The sequence below is a fragment of the Glycine max genome, chromosome 8 (assembly GCF_000004515.6).
Source record: "Glycine max cultivar Williams 82 chromosome 8, Glycine_max_v4.0, whole genome shotgun sequence".
NCBI classification, from domain to species: Eukaryota; Viridiplantae; Streptophyta; class Magnoliopsida; order Fabales; family Fabaceae; genus Glycine; species Glycine max.
This window is the reverse complement of record NC_038244.2, coordinates 16,589,498-16,609,902: the sequence shown is the minus strand read 5'-3', so window position 1 is coordinate 16,609,902 and position 20,405 is coordinate 16,589,498. Positions and strand designations below refer to the sequence as shown.

The window sequence follows — 20,405 nt, the reverse complement described above, 5'->3', positions numbered from 1 at the left end:
AAATTAGAGAAAAGAAAAAAATGTTATGTTTTTATTAATTATATATTCATTTTTAACTTTATTCGTCTATTTAATAATAACTAGTGTATGTGATTCATGTAATGGAGAAACATATTTTTTGGTTTGTCGAGTTTTTTTTGTGTATAAAAAAATTATAGAATTATTTATGTTATATATAAAATGTGTAAATTTCAAAATGATTAAATAATTTATCAACGAAAAAATAGAAATAGTTCTTTGATATAAAAAAGAAAGATAAAATAGAATTTCAACGCAATTGTGAAAAAAATAAAAACTAACTAATTCATATTATTAGGAAATTTTATTATTATAACATTACACAAAGAAACAAAAATGACTGAAAAAATCAAAATAATTTTCATATAATCATTTTACGATTTATTTACTAACATATACTTATTTATTTTTTTAGTTAGAATTTGAATCCGTCAATGTCTACATGTATTTGCTTTACTAACATACAAGTATTTATTTTTTAGTTAAAATATGTTAACAAGTTATTTTAAGATAACTTATAAATATAACTGGCTAATATATTTCAACTAAACAAACAAATGAATATATATTAGCAAATTCATAAAAAAATTGTAAATACTCTAATTCTAATAAGAAAACAACACTAAAAATATTTAAAATTGCATCCAAATTTTTTCCTTTTAATAAAACCTAACGTAGGCCCATCTCCCATTTTGTGCTCCCCATATTCAATTTCAATTCTTTTCTATGTTTTAGAGATCAACTTTACCTCTACCAAAAAAATTCATCATCTTGCAAAATCCTTTTAAGAAATGTTATTCAACTTGTGTTTGAATGACCGTTTCCCAACTTAATTGTAGTTTTTTTATTTCATAAAATTAATTTTGATTAAAAATAAGTTTAAAGTAAAGTAATTTATGTTTAACTTTTTTTAATCTAAAAAAAGTTTTCAATAAAACATAGTAACGCAAAAAAAATTTCTTTCATTTTTAATCCAATATATTTTCAAAAGCAAAAAAAAAAAAAAAACTCTATCTTAAAATATATAACTAAATACGTTTTTTTTTTACCTTAAAATTTCATTAGCAGCCACCACTCATCCACTCAACAAGCTCCCGACTTTTCTTGTCATAAAATCACATTGTGTTTCAATATAAGCAAATTGAAAATAACTGCTGTATTTTTTAACTTGAAGAGATTATTCTAGTGAAGTAAAAGAGTTTCACTTCATTTTCAAATTGAAGAATACAGACAATACACTTTATTATTGACTAAAATTTCTTAAAAATCATTAACGAAATTCATTTTACAGAGCAGCTAACAACAATACCAGGTAATGCAGTATTACATATACGTTCACTTCACGTTACAATTTAACATGCCAAAAACATCAACCAACACCTTTGAAATCGAACATCCCGAGGTACAAATTAAAAGTTGCATGGTCCACAGATTAAGCTTTGGATTCGCTCCATTCTTGTAATGTTGGAGTTGCAACTCCAATGTTTTTCATGTCAAACATATTGGCTGAAACCATAAAAAATATTGGTCATAATGTAAGAAATTGTCTTAGAATAGCAATATATCCTCGAGTCCTCAAACATGTTACATGACCCCCACTTGTATGATTACATTCCTCTAATAGAAAATAATGAATTGACATTTAAAAAAAATCATATAAAATTCTATCCAGAAATCACTATCAACTTAAGAATTTGAAAAATACATACCTTGATGAACATCAGGTGTAGCTGCTGCTGTAGCATCAACAATAACAGTCACAGGTTGATAGTCCAATGATACAGCATCAAAGACAGTTTGCCTGATACAGTTTGGAGTTTGAACACCTACAAATAAAGCTATATGAAGTCAATATATAAATAAATATAAATTTGTAAGTGTTAGATTTCAGCTACATCTCTAGAATTGAGACACATGATGTGAGATGTGAGACTTCCTAACGGTAAGTATACAAGTTCACTTTGTGCATTACTCACCAGTGACCACCAGATTATTAATTCCTGCTCCTTGAAGGACAGAATGAAGGTGTGTAGCAAAGAATGCACTAAACCTGGTCTTCACAAGTTTATAATCCCCTTCTTTAATTACTAATCCATCAACTAATTCTGCACCTTCGCTTCCTTTATTGGCTGGTCCAACTTTCCCTGCTGTATAATGATGCCGACGAAAGAGCTCAACATCTCTTCCTAAGGGATCATTTTCGCGTACTACCTGCAAACATTGTGAGTCACATTATTCAACCATTATAGAACTATTCTCTTGAGATGTCTGGTAAGTGAATTTTTTATTTATTTTTTCTTCATCTCTGCATGTCTGTGGCTAAAGATATAAGGAGCATTGCCCGGGGAAAACACCTTTGTGGTAGATAAATTATTAGGTAGTCTAGAAATATCAATACTCTCTGCTAATTTTAATATGACATATACTTAAAGAGACAATTAATAACACTTAATTATGTGTTACATGGAGATAAATGATCATCCTGGACTACTTAATAATTTCTTGTCATATTGAGAAATATGTCTCTTCAAGTTCACAAAGACAAATAAAAAAGGAAACTCTGATCCAAAATGCAGAGTACATATCAGAGTATATATAAATAAAAACTAAAAATCAAGAATCTATGGAATTGTGAAAACTAAAAAGAACTTTATTGTGTACATTTTCATATTGGTTCCTGATATCCAAGAATAATTTTCCTAGCAACTGCACTCCCATCATGCAAACAAGTAATTCATATCGAAACTTGTTTCATTTCAAGGGGAAAAAAATTATTTAATTGAGTCATTATCCCCACCTTTCCCCAACAGAATATTTACATAAAAATTTAACATTTTTCCTTTTGTAAGTAGAAATTGGCATCTTGAGGACCATTAGCACATAAGTGTTGGCATGAAGTTACTCAGAAAAAGTCCATAGATAAGGCATGACAGAGAAAGAGTGTTATTAGATATTACCCAAACTATGAGAATGCCACGCTGCCTGGCAACTTCCACGGCCTTAATCACATTTGGGACAATGTCTTTCCCTCCTTTTAGTGCCACAGGACTCCAATCTTCTATAAAATCTTTCTGCAGAGACACACACACACACACAGAGACCTTAATTTCTCCAAAAACATCGGTTACAAGGACTAGCTAAGAACAATAACATTGGAAAGTAAGTACCTGCATATCGATCACAAGAAGAGCCGTGCGGTTCCAATCCTCTGCCATTTCTGTTCCACCTAGCTAGTGCAGATTTTGAGTGCAGTGACAAAGGTTTCTGCACAAGAACTTGAAACATATATGAACCCCAAAGTAGGAACCATCAATCAGCAACTCAAATAAATGGGGGTGATGGGAGCGTGAAATGTGGAGTGGAGGTAGTATATATAATATAACAACCTCACAAAAGTTGACCAGGCTGCAATGGCTGCAGGGTTTCATTCTACCTTCTATATTTCAACACGAGGGAAGGAAAAAAACGTGGATCACCACCACCAACAAAGTTATATCAACAATAGTAGCATTATCTTATTAATTACATGTTCGGAAGCCTGATGAAAAAGGCAAAAGTAATTTTGTTAAAGTATTAGGTGTTAGAATTAATGTGAATTGATTTATGTAGGGATTAATAAATAAATAATTAATAATTAGGGATTAAATTATAATTGAGCTAAATATGAAATTTGATGGAAGTAATGGTTATAAAAGAGGATTAAATATTCACTAACCTGAAACAAGGTCCCCAACATAAATGATAGTCAAGAGAGTGAAATTTTGTTTCTCTCCTCTTCCAAGAAATCAAAGTGCACCAAGAAGAAACCTTAAATGATAGTCAAAAGAATGAAATCTTGTTTCTTTCCTCTTCTAAGACATCAAAGTATCATTTATCTATTATCTATTATATGTGAGAATCATAGATTTTAAGGTCATGTGAGTTTCTTATAATTGTTAATCTAAGAAACTCTTAAATTTTTTTACATTAGGATGTTTGTTTTTGTTTTTTATCTATTGGATTTATATTAAAATAAGTGTCGCAATAATTTTAACTATAAATTAAACATCTATTACATGAGATTCATGATAAGAATCATGAGAATCTATAATTATATTGTACACCATAAATGGAGATTATGGATACGTGATGATATAAGATAATTTATCATAAATTAAAAGATGCTCTTAAACTTACATTAAAATAAATAAATAAAGTATCAAATTTCATTTAATAATTTTTTCATGTTTTCCTTTACTTTTTTTACAGAGTAAAAAGTTGTATATACTCGGTTTACAAATAGTTTTGGTGATTGTCCAAAGCACTACCTTAATTAGTAATTTTGTAATAAGAATCAAAACTGATTTGGGCTAAGATGACAACAGACTTCACATGATACGGAGTTTATCTTTTAGATTTGAATCTATTTGAATTCCTATTGTATTAAAAGATAAATTTAGTTTTCTTATATGTTAATATTGTAGATAAGATTTTGATAAGAATGTTGCAGCACCTTTTGCCTATATTTGTGGTGACACGCCAACAAACTCCCACACAAGAAAAGCGCAAAACGTTTTGCATGCTCAAGGGGTTGCAGTTTTGTCCATTATTTCTACATTCAATGAATGGGATCACCAAAATTAGGTACCGCAAGAACAGAGGAGTAAAGCTATGTTTGGATTCCCATTTCGATTTGGAGTGCTCTAAGTTTAGTTTGGAAAGTAATTCAGTTTCGTAATATTTTTTGCTACTGTCAAAAGTACATTCACACACTTCTATTTTGTTTAAAACCAAGTTTTCATAAATATAAAATGAAGGTTGTCTTGCAAACTCTTACGAAATGAAAAACATTTCAAAATAAAGTTTATTATCTTTAACTCAAACATGCATTAACCAGTTAGTGACGTACAATTGCTTTCAAATCTAATTAGTTTAATTTCTATGGTGAGGAATAATACATTTTTGGAGAGTTTTTTTAACCCACTAAGTCAAATATTAATCTCACTTATAGTACGTGATATTATTGGTCTTAGAAAATCTTACATAAAATGAACTTGAACACGTCTCTCATTGAATAAAATATTTTTTCTACATGTATTAATAATTTAGTATTATGCATAAATTTTGTAAAAAGAAAAAAGTAAGAATAAATTAAGAGAGAAATATGAGTACATCAAAAGAGAGGTATGAAAGAAAAAGGAAAAAAATAATGACCCAAAAACGTTTGATATTATCATATAAATAAGAAATTTCGTTTTTAATTATTGATTAGAAATATTTTTTTTAGAGATATACCTAAACTACCTATTGATTCATATGAATAAATAAATAAATATGCACCTTACAACATTAAATTGGACCTAACTTTGAAATAAATTGGACCTAACTTTGAAATAAATTGGACTCCATCAAATATAGCTAAAGTTAGTTGGGTTTATATGCTAGGCACACAATTATTATATCGGTCAATTAATAATGTATCACACTAGTTACAAAAAAATAATAATTTATCACACTAAATACCACGTGGCTTTATCATAGAATAATCAAACTCTTCCAACTCTTACAAAAAAAGTTTCTTCCAACTCCGTAAAAAAAGAAGAAATGATTACCTATAGTTTTTTTTAAAAAAATGTCGTACAATTCATAATCCAAAAACTAAAAACTTGTAAAAAAAACATTTACTTTAATATATCCTAATTAGAAAATCAAATTTTAAGAGCTTGGATCTCTCACAGTTAAGAAATGAGCACGATCTGCAAAGCATCCTATTCCTACTCATGTGTTCTGTTTCTGTCTTATCTTTTCAAGTACTAGTTTTTTTTTTTTAAAGCACTAGTATTTGGTTTAACATTGAATTAAAGCATGCTAATGAAAAAATTCAGCAAATATATTGTTAAATATTGAATTACAGCATGCTAACCATTTTTTAAGAAATATTTATTTTAAAAATAGATCAAAAGCATTTAAATTACTATTTTTTAAAATATAGCATATATTATAATCTAAACACACTTAGACACGTAATTTTATCTGTGAAGAACATTTTGAAGTGATACCGGAATGAAAATAATATAAGGTTAAACTAATACAATATTTTTGATAAAAAAAAATACAATATTTATTAATAATAACAAGTTTATGTCTAAAATAAAGAAAATAATAAACTCCTTGAGTTGATTTTTTTCATTTTTAAGAAAAAGATAAAGATCTTATTAAACACTTTTATGACCTAATGTGGACCAATTCTTTACTTCTTTTGACTGATTTTCTGGTTTTTCTAACTTTCTTTTTAATCAATTTTTCTTGAGTCCAGTTCTATCATCTATGATTTATTTATACAGGACACTAAATCATTTCGACAGTTTTCCGGCCAAACCATCCGGTGAGACCCAGTTTTCAAAACTGTTTTATAAAATCAGAAATTAATAAATGTTTTTTGAAACTTCAAATACTAAAATACTTAATTTACATAATTTTGAAGACGAATTTGAAGATTTATTCTTGCAAAATCCTTCAAGAAACGCTGCTAAATCCCAAGATGGCATTCTTCAAGAAACGCTATTATAAATCACTTACAAACTCCAGAACAATTTAACTGATGGCATCCTTAAAAATTCTTTTCTTGTAATAAAAGAAAAAAAACTCACCTGATATTAGCTTCGATGAATTAAGAACTTTCTTCCCATAACAGACATTTGGGAGCGTATTTGAAGAATGAAAATGCAGTTGGGTTGCATGGATGATCATAATTTTGAAGAATAGATTTGAGCTTAGTTTAGCAATGATAGGGATAGTAATATGGGTGATACACCTAATTAAAAGGGGAAAACGCAAAACTGGTTTTCGAGGAACCAGCACCTCCACACGAGAAGAAAAATCAAAGAAGGTAATTCTCATTCATGCCTTGCTTGAATTATTACATAGCTATTAATACTAGTTCTTCCTAACAGAATTGAATATTTTGGAGCCCAATTACGCAAGTTCGTTATGCTTGTTCCCCACTATCAAACAAGCACCAAGCAAGGGAATATTACTTAGCTAAAATACCCATCTCACCCTCAGACATAGTCTTTAAGGTAAGATGGTTTTGTTACTACCCTCTTAGGCCTCTTTACTAATTGCACCTGCTGATCTGTTGCTTCTGCATTCTCTTCTTGTTCTCGAGTCTGTGAAATTGGTTCTGCAATTGGTCCTGCATCTTGAGCTTGAACTGCAATGGTCTGTTCCTCTGTATCATTCCACGGCCCATGGGAAAGCACCTTGTCCTCAAGGTGAAATTCATTGCGGAGTTCGATCCAGTCTTCCCAAGTGGCATCATCGGGGGAAAGGCCCTGCCATTGGACCAAAACTTCAGTAGTTGCATTGGAGGCCTTGCGCGCTGCTAAGATAGCTAAAGGAGCAATGGAGGGCTGAGATGTGAGAATTGCAGCAGGGAAAGCTGCCGGAACTGCTGCGGGATCACCATGGAAACGTTTCAGCAAGGAGTAATGAAAAACAGGGTGTACTTTGGCCTTTGCCGGAAGTTGGAGCCGATAAGCGACCTTGCCTACGTGCTCAACAACTTGAAAGGGACCAAAAAACCGCTTTGATAGCTTGCCTGTGGTCGGTTCCAATCCCTTAGCTGATGACTGACGATAGGGTCTGAGCCGAAGGAGCACCCAGTCCCCAATTTGATAATTCACCTCACGTCATTTGGTATCAGCTTTGGTCTTCATGAGCTCTTGTGCTTTCAACAGTTTCTTGCGAATCATTTGGAAGACTTCATTTCTGTCAGTGAGCATAGTGTCCACGGCGTCAATGGAGGATTGGCCAGTGACGTACGCCAGAAAATTGAAAGGCTTCTTTCCAAATGTAACTTCGTAGGGAGTTGAACCCGTCGAAGAGCTCTAAGAAGTATTGTGTGAATACTCTGCCCAGGGAAGGAACTTGCCCCACGTGGTGGGTCTCCGGTGAACGAAAGCCCTCAGGTATTGTTCGATGACCCTGTTGAGGACCTCAGTTTGGCCATCGCTTTGAGGATGATATGTTGAACTCATCCTTAATTGAGTACCACTTAATCAAAAAAGTTCCTGCCAAAATTTGCTTATGAATAAAGGGTCTCTGTCAGAGACCAGACTATGGGGTGGGCCATGAATCTTTGCTACGATGTTCAAGAATAAGGAAGCAACAGTATGCGCGGTGTGGGCCGTAGGTAATGTACCTAAGTGAACCCCTTTTGAGAATCTATCCACTACAACCAGGATGACTGTGTGACCATTGGAGGGTGGCAAACCTGTAATGAAATCAAGGGAGAGATCCTCCCATGGTTGCCGCGGCACCGGTAAAGGGCATAAGAGACCAGACATCTTCTTTGTTTCATACTTGGTACATTGGCATTTGAAACAATTTGCCACAAATGTCGAGACATCAGCTCGCATTCCTGACCAAAAGAAGTTTTCGGACAAGCGGGTCAGTGTCTTTGTGATTCCGGCGTGACCCCCAGTGGGTATGATAGGAAGAGTACGAGGAAGCCAAATACGATTTCGAAAGAGAATGAAGGTATCAGTAAGAGAGAATCCCTCAAACACCGCAGGTGCTTCACTAATGTTCCGGCATAACTGAAGATAATCATCATGGTGGGCCAATTGCTGTGCAAGTTCCTCTAAAAATGTGAAGCATGGAACAGAAAGAATCATAGAGAGGTGGGACTGAGATTCAGGAACTTGAGATAGCACGTCTGCAGCTTGATTATGGGCGCCGGAACGATACAAAATCTGGTAATCATATCCCATAAGCTTGGCCAGATACATGTGTTGTTCTGGGGTTTGCACAGCTTGAGTGAGAAGCTCTTTAAGACTTCTATGATCTGTTAGAATAATGAAACGATGCCCCAGCAAGTACTGGCGCCATTTCTTAATGGCAGCAGTAATAGCGAATAGTTCCCTTACATAAGTGGAGGAACGAAGCAACTTGGCACTAAATGGCTTACTGAAAAACGCAATTGGATGTCCCTTTTGCGAAAGGATGGCACCCATGCCTACCCCTGAGGCATCTGTCTTAACTGTGAACGGAATACTGAAATCTGGTAATGCCAACACCGGTGCCGACGATAGTGCAAGCTTTAACTTCTCAAAAGCAAGTTGTGCTTCAGGTGTCCATTGAAAAGGGTCGAGGGTCGTTGCTTTGACCAGGGGTGCTGCAAGGGTAGCATACCCTTGTATAAATCTCCTGTAGAACCCAGCCAAACCCAGAAAACTTCGAACTGCCTTAGTTGTGTGAGGAGTAGGCCATTGCTGAATAGCAGAGATCTTGGAAGGCAGAGGTTCAACACCCTTATGCGAGACTAAATGGCCAAGGTATTCCACCTGAGGCTGAGCAAAATAACATTTAGAAAGTTTGAGAACAAATTGATTCACAAACAATACCTGAAAGGTAATGTCCAAGTGCCGGAGGTGATCATCCATAGAGCGACTGTAGATTAGAATATCGTCGAAGAAGACGATGATGAAACGGCGAAGATATGGTTGGAATATCTGGTTCATCGTAGCTTGAAACGATGAAGGGGCATTACAGAGTCCAAACGACATCACCTTGAACTCGTAATGCCCGTGATGAGTTCTGAATGCCGTCTTTGGTATGTCATCGGAGTGCATTCGGATTTGGTGGTACCCCTGCAGAAGATCAAGCTTCGAGAAATAGCACGCTCCACCCAATTCGTCCAAGAGTTCATCAATGGTGGGAATGGGGAACCTGTCACGCACCGTCAAGGCATTCAATGCGCGGTAGTCCACACAGAAACGCCATGATCCGTCTTGTTTCTTAACTAGAAGCACTGGAGAAGAAAAGGGGCTGGTGCTTGGTTGGATGAGCCCCTTTTGTAGCATCGAATCAACTTGCTCTTCGATTTCCTTCTTCTGGTAATGGGGGTAACGGTAGGGCCTGACATTAACGGGAGCTGCCTGGGGTAATAAATGGATATGATGATCAGTGTTTCGCGGTGGCGGAAGGGATTGAGGTGGCTGAAATAGGGTTGCGAATTTATCAAGAAGAGTCTGTATGGCAGGAGGAATCATTTGAGTGGTCGAATTGTGGTCTGCTAATAAGGTAATATGATAGTACATGGGAGTAGCGAGTTTACGGGTGAGACGACGAAAGGACGAAAGGACGAAAGGACGAAAGGGATGTAAGGGAAGCATCCATGTCTCCCTGCAATGTTATCAGGCCACCGGAATGAAAGAACTTCATAAGCAGGGTATTATAATCAGTCAAGACGGGTCCCAATGATTTCAACCATTGAACCCCCAATACCACATTAGCACCGGAAATAGGAAGAACATAAAGGTCCACGTGAAATTCATGGGTCTGGATGATGATTGGAATGGCCTCGCAGATGGTGTCACAGTCCAGTTGTTGGCCATTGCCAACCATGACATGCAGGGGGGTTGTCGGCCGAGAAGGAAGGCCCAAATGATCCACGAGCTGCCTTTGGATAAAATTATGCGTGCTCCCGCCATCCACGAGAAGCACGACTTCATTGCCGGAGATGGTGGCAATGAAACGGAGCGTCTCTAGCGCGAGATGTCCTGCCATTGAGTTCAAACTTAACTGGGCCGGGTATGGGTCAGGGTCATGGGTCGGGTATGGGTCCGGATGATGGGCCGGGTCAAGTGTCGGGTCAGGGTCAGGGTCCGGATGGCTTATAAGAGGGGATTCAGGGGAAGGGAAGGTGTCGCCGTCTTCAGCGAGCAAGAGGAATACCCTAGAGGCACACCGGTGTCCTCGATGGTATTTCTCATCGCAACTGAAGCAAAGCCCCCTTTCACGGCGGGATGCAATTTCCTCGGAAGTGAGCCGTTTAAATGGAGGAGGTGGTTGGGGACGAAGGATAGGCGAAGGAAGCGGGGAGGGTGCTGGGTTTGGTTGATGCGGGGAGGAGGAAGGCAGGGAAGAGGGTAGGGATAGAGAGTTGGTGTTACGGAGAGGTATGGTGGGAAAGAAGGATGTGGATGGTGGGCATGGTCGGGGAGGAGGTGGAGAGGGGCGGGAGTCGAGGAGTTTTTCCTCTTGGAGTTTGGCGAGGCCAGCGGCTTGGGTGAGGGTGAGGGGCTGGTGGGCTGGACGTCGCGACAAATCTCCGGTGTGAGGCCGGAGATGAAACAGCCAAGGAGAAACGCAGGAGGAATACCGACAATACGGTTCGCAATGTCCTCGAATTCCGACAGGTACGCAGCCACTGTGCCTTTCTGCATTAATTTACACAGGGTTCCAATTGGGTCCTCATACTGAGAGGGCGCGAATCGCGTTTGCAGCGCCTGGATGAACGCCGGCCACGACGTGAACTGTGCGTTGGCGGACATCAATTGAAACCAAGAGAGGGCGCGGCCCTCCATGTAAAACGCAGCGATCTGTAATCGCTCATGCTCAGGGGTGCCATAGTAATCAAAGAATTGATTCACCTTGAAGATCCAACCAATTGGATCAACGCCGTCAAAACGGGGGATCTCTAATTTCATTCTGTGTTGTTGTGCAGGTATGGGGTATAGGCGAGGAATGGAGGAGGTGATAGATGGTTGGGGGTGAAGAACAGGGGATATATGCTGGATAAGGTCATCAATTTTATGGGAGAGGGTCAATTGCTGTGTGGTAAGAGCAACGAGGATCTCCTCGAGCTTAGTCGAAGAAAGGGGTGGTTGATCGGACATGGGAGGCAATGAAAGCACCACTTGATACACCTAATTAAAAGGGGAAAACGCAAAACTGGTTTTCGAGGAACCAGCACCTCCACACAAGAAGAAAAATCAAAGAAGGTAATTCTCATTCATGCCTTGCTTGAATTATTACATAGCTATTAATACTAGTTCTTCCTAACAGAATTGGATATTTTGGAGCCCAATTACGCAAGTTCGTTATGCTTGTTCCCAACTATCAAACAAGCACCAAGCAAGGGAATATTACTTAACTAAAATACCCATCTCACCCTCAGACATAGTCTTTAAGGTAAGATGGTTTTGTTACTACCCTCTTAGGCCTCTTTACTAATTGCACCTGCTGATCTGTTGCTTCTGCATTCTCTTCTTGTTCTCGAGTCTGTGAAATTGGTTCTGCAATTGGTCCTGCATCTTGAGCTTGAACTGCAATGGTCTGTTCCTCTGTATCAATGGGACTGCAGGAAGTAAGGGGTCTGCAAGAAGCAAAAAAATGCGTGAGACCCAAAAGGGAGGCAACAACATTAAGTGGCTAGCTATGACACATGCTGCATGCATTGCACGTACATGAAGAGTGTAGTAGGATTTGTATCTTTTTGGTAGTGCCTTTGTAGTGGTGAATAAGGGAATATCATTCTGTTAGGATATTCCCTGGATTTGTGTATTTTCTTGTTATTGTTGTCAGGAACTTGTCCCTTGGTAGCCCTTATATATTGTAAGAAGCGCTTCTGCAATGCTATGCTGAAAATATATCAGAAAAGTTCTCCCCCTTAGTCTCTCTCTCGCTTTCTCCCTCTTCTTCTATGGAGGTTCCTAGCCCTCGAAGCTAGGTTGTTCCCGTTCCCGTGCTTGGTTCCTAACAAGCAACTAGGTTTTTTCCCCCTAAATTGGAGTGCATTGGACTAGAAAAAATAAGTTAATAGTGGTCACAACAAAAGTGAAGTGAATATTAAAATAAACAAACTTAGCCATGTAGATAACCTGTCAAAGACGTCAGCACCTTTCTTGAGTCTTGGAATTGAACACCAGTACACCACTAGGTGCAAAAAGTAGCATGCTTCATATAAGATCAAACTTTGGGTTCGCTCCATTCTTGTAATGTTGGGGTTGCAACTCCAATATTTTTCATGTCAAACACATTGGCTGAAACCAACGAAATATTGGTCATCATTGCCATCAACTGAACTTTGATCATATTTTTGAAAAAAAAAAAAAAGTTTACCTGCTTTGAAGGTATCTATAATATCAGAAGGTATCCACAAAAAGAAATGAATTTTCTTTTGGTACATAAAAAGAAGAAATGAATTTAAAGAAGAGTGGTATATGATAGCATTAAATATGTCCCAGAGCAACCATGTTAACTCCACAGAGTAAGAAGACTCAGCAAGAAATTTTGATTTTACAACTATTCGTCCTCGACTCCTCAAACAAGTCACCACTTATGAGACATTACATTCCTCTCATAGAAAATTATGAATTGTCATTTAAAAAAAATGTCTTCATAGAAAATCCTCTTCAGAAATCAGTACTGACCTACTAGATGTTGTTTACTTTATTAGGTATCTGCAGAGTCAGATAACTTCTTAATCTCTAACAATGGTACAACTTGTAAAGTGACCAAATTCTAGTATTCATATGCCAAACTAACTAATTGCAGCACTTTATAAAGATCGGAGTTCAATCTCTCTCTGCACAGAGTTCTAGGACATATGAGTGAATAATATATGTTAACTAATTGATACTATTCCAGAGATAACAGAATTTTTTTAAAAACAAGGACATTGCAAAGCTAAAAATCATTATCTACTTAAATATCTACTGCAGAGAAGATCTTCTCTAAGATGATTATTCAAATAAAGTTCCTGTCAATCGCAAAAACATCTGAGACATTGAAATATACATACCGAGATGAATATCAGGTGTGGCTGCTGCTGTAGCATCAACAATAACAGTTACCGGCTGATAGTCCAATGCTACGGCATCACACACAGTTTGCCTAATGCAGTTCGGAGTTTGAACACCTACAGATTTAACTATATGAAGTCAATGCATAAATATAAAACCGTAAGTAAGTTGACATTGTGCATTACAACTATTACTACTCACCAGTGACCACCAGACTATTAATTTCTGCTCCTTGAAGGACTTAATGAAGGTGTGTAGCAAAGAATGCACTTAACCTGGTTTTCTCAAGTTTATAATCCCCTTCTTTAATTACCAGTCCATCAACTAACTCTGCACCTTCACTTCCTTTAGAAGTTGGACCAACTTTCCCTGCTGCATAATGATGCCGACGAAAGAGCTCAACATCTGTTCCTAAGGGATCATGTTCCCGTACTACCTGGAAACATTTTAGGAGACAGAATTCAACATCATGGAACTATTTTATTGATGGTCAACAGACCGAAATGTCCAGTGAAAACAACAGTATAAGACTTTGATTTCTCTGTGTTGGCTGCTAAACATGTGCAGAGCATTGCCCACGGAAAATAACTTTGTCATGTCACCATTAGTTTGTAAGAAAACATAAGCAAAGAGATAATTTTGTCTCTTCAAATTCAAGAAGACAAGCAAAAAACAAACCTCTGATCCAAAATTCAGAGCACATATCCGGGTATGTATAAATAAAATCTTAAAAATCAAGAACCTAATGAATTATGAAAACTAAAACAAACTTAATTATATACATTTTGATATTCTTTCCCTAATATCAAACAATACTTGAATGAAAAAATAATATATACAGTATAAAGATTCTTTACATTGTCGGTTAATCACAAACTGTAATATATGGTAATTTTATTGACTTTTATAATAAACATTTAAAAAGTCATACTAATAATTATTTCTGATTGGTTAGTGCATTCCTATTAAACTTTTTCTAGCAACTTCACCAAGCACGGAGGCATTCATCAGGCAAACAAGTAACTCATTAATATTTGTTTCATTTCATAGAAAGGAAGACATTGGTTTACATTTGAAACATCACCCCCACCTTCCCCAACATGAAAGATCATTATCCAGAGACAAGGAACAACATAAAAAGAATGATGTTACCCAAACTATGAGAATTCCACGCTGCCTAGCAACATCCACAGCCTTAATAACATTTGGGACAATGTATTTGCCTCCTTTTACTAGCATGGGTCTCCCATCTTCTATAAAATCTTTCTGCAGATAGATAGATAGATAGAGAGATAGATAGAGAGAGAGAGAGAGCTTAATTTCTCCGAGAACATGTTCTCTCTGAGAAGGAACAACATTGGAAATTAAGTAAATAAGTACCTGCATGTCGATCACAAGAAGGGCTGTGCGGTTCCAATCCTCTGCCATTTCCAAAGGGTCAGCTCCAGCAACAGCAAGAGCAGATTTTGAGCGCAGTGACAAAGGCTTTGGCCAATTGGGTCGCTTGTTATGTACTGTGTTGGTCCCACTGCACAGGAACTTGAAACATGAACCCCACATAAATAGGGGGAAAAAAGGAAAAAAAAAAATGGAGAGAAAAAGGTATTACCGAAAGCTCCAATTGGATGAATTCAGCTTCAGAAATGGAAGGGGTAAGAGATTGAAATGTGCAGGTTTATATTGCGGTCTCACAAAAGTGGACCAAACTGCAGTTTTGACCATGTTAATAAGTGATAACTATGCTTCTGTTTGCATATATTGTTTCTCTGTTTCTATCTTGGTCAAACACTCGCGTATATTGCTTCTGTTTCACTTTTTATACTTGTTTTTTATTTAACTTTTTTTTCACCTTTTATTCTTATTTAACTTTTTAAAAATAAAAGTTGAAATTAATAAATTTATTTTTAAAAATTTATTATTTTTAATACTTTTATGAAAAAAATCGTTAAGTAGACTATCATATATTATAAGAAATACTTGAAAAAAATACAGAAAGAAGAAGAAATATACTTGTTTATTTATTTCACAAAATAAAAATTTATAATTATGATGAAACAAATAATGTACTACATCAATATGTCTATTTTTTTTTTAAAGGCCACATCAATATGTCTATTGACTAAACGTAACAGCAAAACTAACTTTATCGCTAATTGTTAACTCGTTGACAAGTGTACCAAATCGTCACAAGTAGTAAAGTACTCGGAAGTCCGAGTGTCGAATCCACAGGGACTTTGTTTGTACTTAGATTAATGCAAATTCAATTTAAAAGCAAGAGATAAGAATTTAAAATAAAAGATAAAGAAAGATAGAAGATAAGATATTTAAAGATAAAATTAGAACATAAAAGAAAAGATAAGATATTTAAAGATAAAGAAAAAGATGAAAGATAAGAAAGATAAAAGATTTAAATAAAGGATAAATTCACGATAAAATAATATTAGGAACTGACTTGCCTTGTCTGCCTAGGATGTATGAGTTTATGATTTTTTCTTTTATCACTTCAAGTGATTCTACCTTACCCACATCTATTCATTTACTTGCCTTGCCTCTGATGTTTCACGATGACAAGCCTATTCTACCTATCTATCTCCCAAATGCCTTTGCAAAAGGCAAAGGCTCAATAGATAAAATGCATGAAGTTCTAATTCTAGATGTTTGCTTTGACGCATGAGCATAATGCAATCACTCTATGCCTAGCAATGATTTTAGTATGATATCTTTTCTTCGTGTTCTATTAGAAGTTATCCTCTCCCGAGCGTCTAACCCCTAAAACTAATGCATGCATATCTTCTTTAAATCTTACTTAGAAGTTAGTCTCTCCTGAGTGGACTAACCCCTAACGGAATATAAAGATGAGTATGCAAGATAAAAACAGAAAAGAAAATAGGAAAGAAAAACCTGTATTGCATTGATAAATAGTGAAGAGTACATCATACATCACATTGGCTTCTAAGCCTGCCAGGCCCTAACTAAGGGTTTAACCACTCATGGCCATTGAGGGCTTTACAATGAGAATGAAAAGGGGTGGAAGAAAGGGAGTAAATGAAACCCCTAGGAGAGGAGGGTTCTGTGGTGGTGTCTGCTTCCCTTGGACTTGCTCTCTGTTTATAGTTACTGAAGTGGGCTTTGGGCCTTCGTAGGTGCGCTTAGCGCATGACGCGCGCTGAGCATGCGTATTGGGCTGAGCCTGCTTCAGATTTTCTTCTTTTCCTTCACTTTTTGTTGCCTTTTTGCTTAATGTAGCTTCAATTTTCGTATCTGCAACCAAAAATTCAATTTAATTAACTTTCTAACTTTTAATCACAAATAACTGCTAAATAATTAATTTCAGGCCAAAATTTGACTAATTATTTACTATTAATTCACAATTATTTAGCAGTTATCACTAATCTCATAAACTATATTAGAATTTCCCATAATTTTAAGGAAAAAAATTTAGCCTAATTTCATTTTTGCTTTCTATAATTTAGTTTTCCGAGTATTCTTGAGTCCGTTAAATATTCCTATTTTCAAATTAAGTAATTGTTTTCTTTCTATTAAAAGCTGTCAATTTTTGTTTCCTCAAATTATTCACAAATTAAATTAATAAAAAAAATTGAACTTTTTTCTATTCTAAACCCACAATCTAAACATCAAATTTAGGTAAAAAATAAAATAAAATAAATCTCAAATTTTCCTCTTTAAACCCTTATCCCTCATTTTGTAAAATCTTTCAAATTTTATCAAGTTTTCACTAATTTTTTTACTTTTTAAACTTTATAAAATTATTGCATGCTAGAAATCCATTACAAACCGGCAAATATTTGGATAGATAACAATAATTTGAGGATTTTAGGTATAAAAAACATAGATAGAAGAACTGAACTTGATTTAATGCATGTTTGGATTAAAGTTGAGGTAAGTATTCAATGACTATTCTTATCCTAGAAAATTACACAAGTCATATTTCATAGCATGATTTTATATCAAATTTTCACTCAATATAAAAACCTAAAATCGTCTTAAGCTAGAGATATCGGGTTCTTAGAAATTAAGTATGAAAAACAATAATTATGAGTACAAAAAATAAAGAGATTCTTTTTCTATTAAAAACTAAATCAACTGTTCATAAATTAAATCTATAGAAATTCACTTGACCCTAGAAAATTTCGTTGATCCTTGAAAAAATTAGAGATTCCACGGTAATGTTTTTCATATACCCACCAAAAGCTCCAAGAGAGAATCCAAGAAGAAGGGGTGTTATTATGGCTACTAGAGAAATGAGCAAAAGGTCCCCTGACTCCCCTCAATATTTTTGACATGCCTTTATATAGGGGTGGAATGCCTGTATGCCTTAGAAATTAGAATTCCCTTATCATGTTAAAGACATTCAGTAAAGGGTACCATGAGCGTTCATATGTCGTGCTTTTAGCCTTCTTGGCACCAAACGATCTTCTTTAATTTAACTTTCAGTTTTTTAATTGGAACTTTCTATTTTATGCTCAACCCTTCTCTTATTTATTACCTAACATCAACACATCAAAATTAAGAACAAAATGAGTAAAATCTTAACTATTAGAACAAATTTAATCAAATGATTTTTAATTTTTGCCTTTATACTCCCCCCCTCCCCATTTTAGGTTAAATAGAGTTAAAAATTTTGAATGGATACTTTTAAGCGTGACACTATTTATTTTTATCAGTCAAGAACAAATAAAACAAAATTACAGCCTAAATCAACATGGCGCCCATAGTATCTGAGAGAGCTGAAGTTGCGCTGGACAAACTTTAAAAAATTAAGCGTGACAATATAACTACTACGTCTATACGGTGACAAGACTTACGAAAAATAGACAGTAAAAAAGAATTAACATTAGTATTTTGCTAATTAATGTAACATAAAAGTAAAAAAGAATTTGACATGCATGATATTTTCTTATCTCATACTTTATCTTTTATACATAGAAGATAATATAGATGAAACGAAAAAAATAAGAGTTTTTGCTTTGGGCCAAGATGTTTTTAAAATGTATATATATATATATATATAATAAACTATTGTCCTGCATAAATTCCATTGAGAAAATAATGGTTTAAGATTTTCTCCCAAATATTTAGGGTTATTTGATTGTTATTTTTTTTTTACTTTTAAAAAGTATTTTTAAAAAAATTAAAAAAAAAAGATTTAGAAAGTTAGAAGTGGAGATGTAAGATGTAAAAATGTAAGGAGGAATATGAGTAATGGAAAATTTTCAAGTATATATCGAAGGTGAGACGATCGACAGCAAGGAGTGTACATGGTTGGAGTCTTGTCTAAGTAATCCATCAACCTCTGAACATGGAGTGTTAATGCGTTGGCCAATATGGCTTGTAATCAAGAGCCTAACCATGTGGTTTATATATAATGAGAGATTCCTACTGAGATTAGTCAGTGTTGTTAATTTATGATGTTATGTGAGTTCCTACTTCTCGCTTAGTTTCACTAATGTCTTTTTCCTTTTGGACTTATTAGGTCCATTGAATTCCAAAAAATGTAGAAAATCAAAACAATTTAAAGTTTTTCTTATTTTCATTTTAAAACTTAAAAAGATATTAATTTTGAAAATAATTTTAAAAATTACTCTAATAAAATATTTTTTATATTTTTAAAAACAGAAAACAGTTTTTAAAAACGAGAAACAAACATACTATAAGAATGTAATGAATTATCTTTTATTTAAAAGAGATTTTATTATGTAATATTCCATTCTCTTTTCATATATCCTTGCATGTGATTCCTCTTCCTCTCTTCCTAGGGTTGGCTTGGCAGCACGAAGGCTAGAAGGTGAAGACAAACAGAAAGCAACACGGCCCAAGCACTACTCTATTATTTAAAAACAAGGGTATAAAGATTCACCCATAACCCTTTGCTTTTGTAATTTTGTTCTTTATAATTTAACCCATATCATTCTTGTTCTTTTGTCTCATTATAAGGTAATGTATGCACGTGTAGTATTTATTATTATTTCTATATTTGTGGATTTTATTAAATATTAAAACTTTATAATTTACTATTCTCATACATGCATTTTATCATAATTTCAGTTTGCATATACATTATATAAAATTACTTAGACAGATCTGGGAACCATCTTAACTGTTACAAATTATAATGATGATCGATTATTTCACAAAGAAAATAAATTCTAAAGATGACTATTGACTAACCCTAATTGCAATTTTCTTTTTCTATTTAATTGTAAAGTTACGTTAAACTTTATGAATGATGACAATGGCATCTTGTGAATATGTAAGAAATTCCATATTAGATGTGGGTGTGAATGTACAAGTTTACCATATTGTAATATATATAAATTACTGATAAAAATCATGTACCAATCTTTAATATTTTGATTTAGATATTGAAGTATAAATATGAAGTGAAGTCTTACCTAAGATAGAAATAAAAATATTAAGTAATATATAAATAAATAAAAAATTTATAAAATTAAATTTTAAGATTTTGAGTTAAATGGTGATGTCAAATTTTTATATGATTGTTATAGTTTATTGATAAATTTCTCTTATATTTAAGCCCCATTTATTACACAACGGATATATTTTAAGAAACCTTTTTGTTTTTACTGCTATGTAAGATTGATCACTTATATGATTCTGCTCGATCGACCGTTGTTTAAGATCTTTCGCCATTTTTAAATTCCTGTGATTACCCAACATTTGTGAAAGAAAGATGGATATTTATTTACTTTTTTAGATAATAACTTAAGATTTCTATTTTAATGTATATTCATTGTGTGCACGCGTGTTTAACATAAATTCATTTCTTGAATTATT

The 20,405-nt window shown here is 34.6% G+C and overlaps 1 protein-coding gene across 1 annotated transcript; it reads right to left on the bottom strand.

Moving 5' to 3' along the window:
* Positions 1-1,403: 1,403 nt before the first annotated feature.
* On the bottom strand, positions 1,404-3,361 carry LOC100499982 (uncharacterized). The gene is made up of 5 exons (NM_001248234.2): positions 3,186-3,361; positions 2,976-3,089; positions 1,995-2,229; positions 1,728-1,844; positions 1,404-1,524 (listed from the first exon to the last, which is right to left on the bottom strand). Exons 1-5 carry the CDS (start codon positions 3,231-3,233, stop codon positions 1,451-1,453), a joined length of 588 nt encoding a protein of 195 aa, NP_001235163.1. The 5' UTR covers positions 3,234-3,361; the 3' UTR covers positions 1,404-1,450.
* Positions 3,362-20,405: the final 17,044 nt, after the last annotated feature.

Excerpts from the sequence above, each read along its gene's own strand:
- LOC100499982 (NM_001248234.2), bottom strand. The coding sequence starts at position 3,233 with ATGGCAGAGGATTGGAACCGCACGGCTCTTCTTGTGATCGATATGCAG. Across the intron at positions 1,845-1,994 it reads TAATAATCTGGTGGTCACTG|GTGTTCAAACTCCAAACTGT; the intron begins GTGAGTAATGCA and ends CTTTATTTGTAG. Across the intron at positions 1,525-1,727 it reads TACACCTGATGTTCATCAAG|CCAATATGTTTGACATGAAA; the intron begins GTATGTATTTTT and ends TTATGGTTTCAG.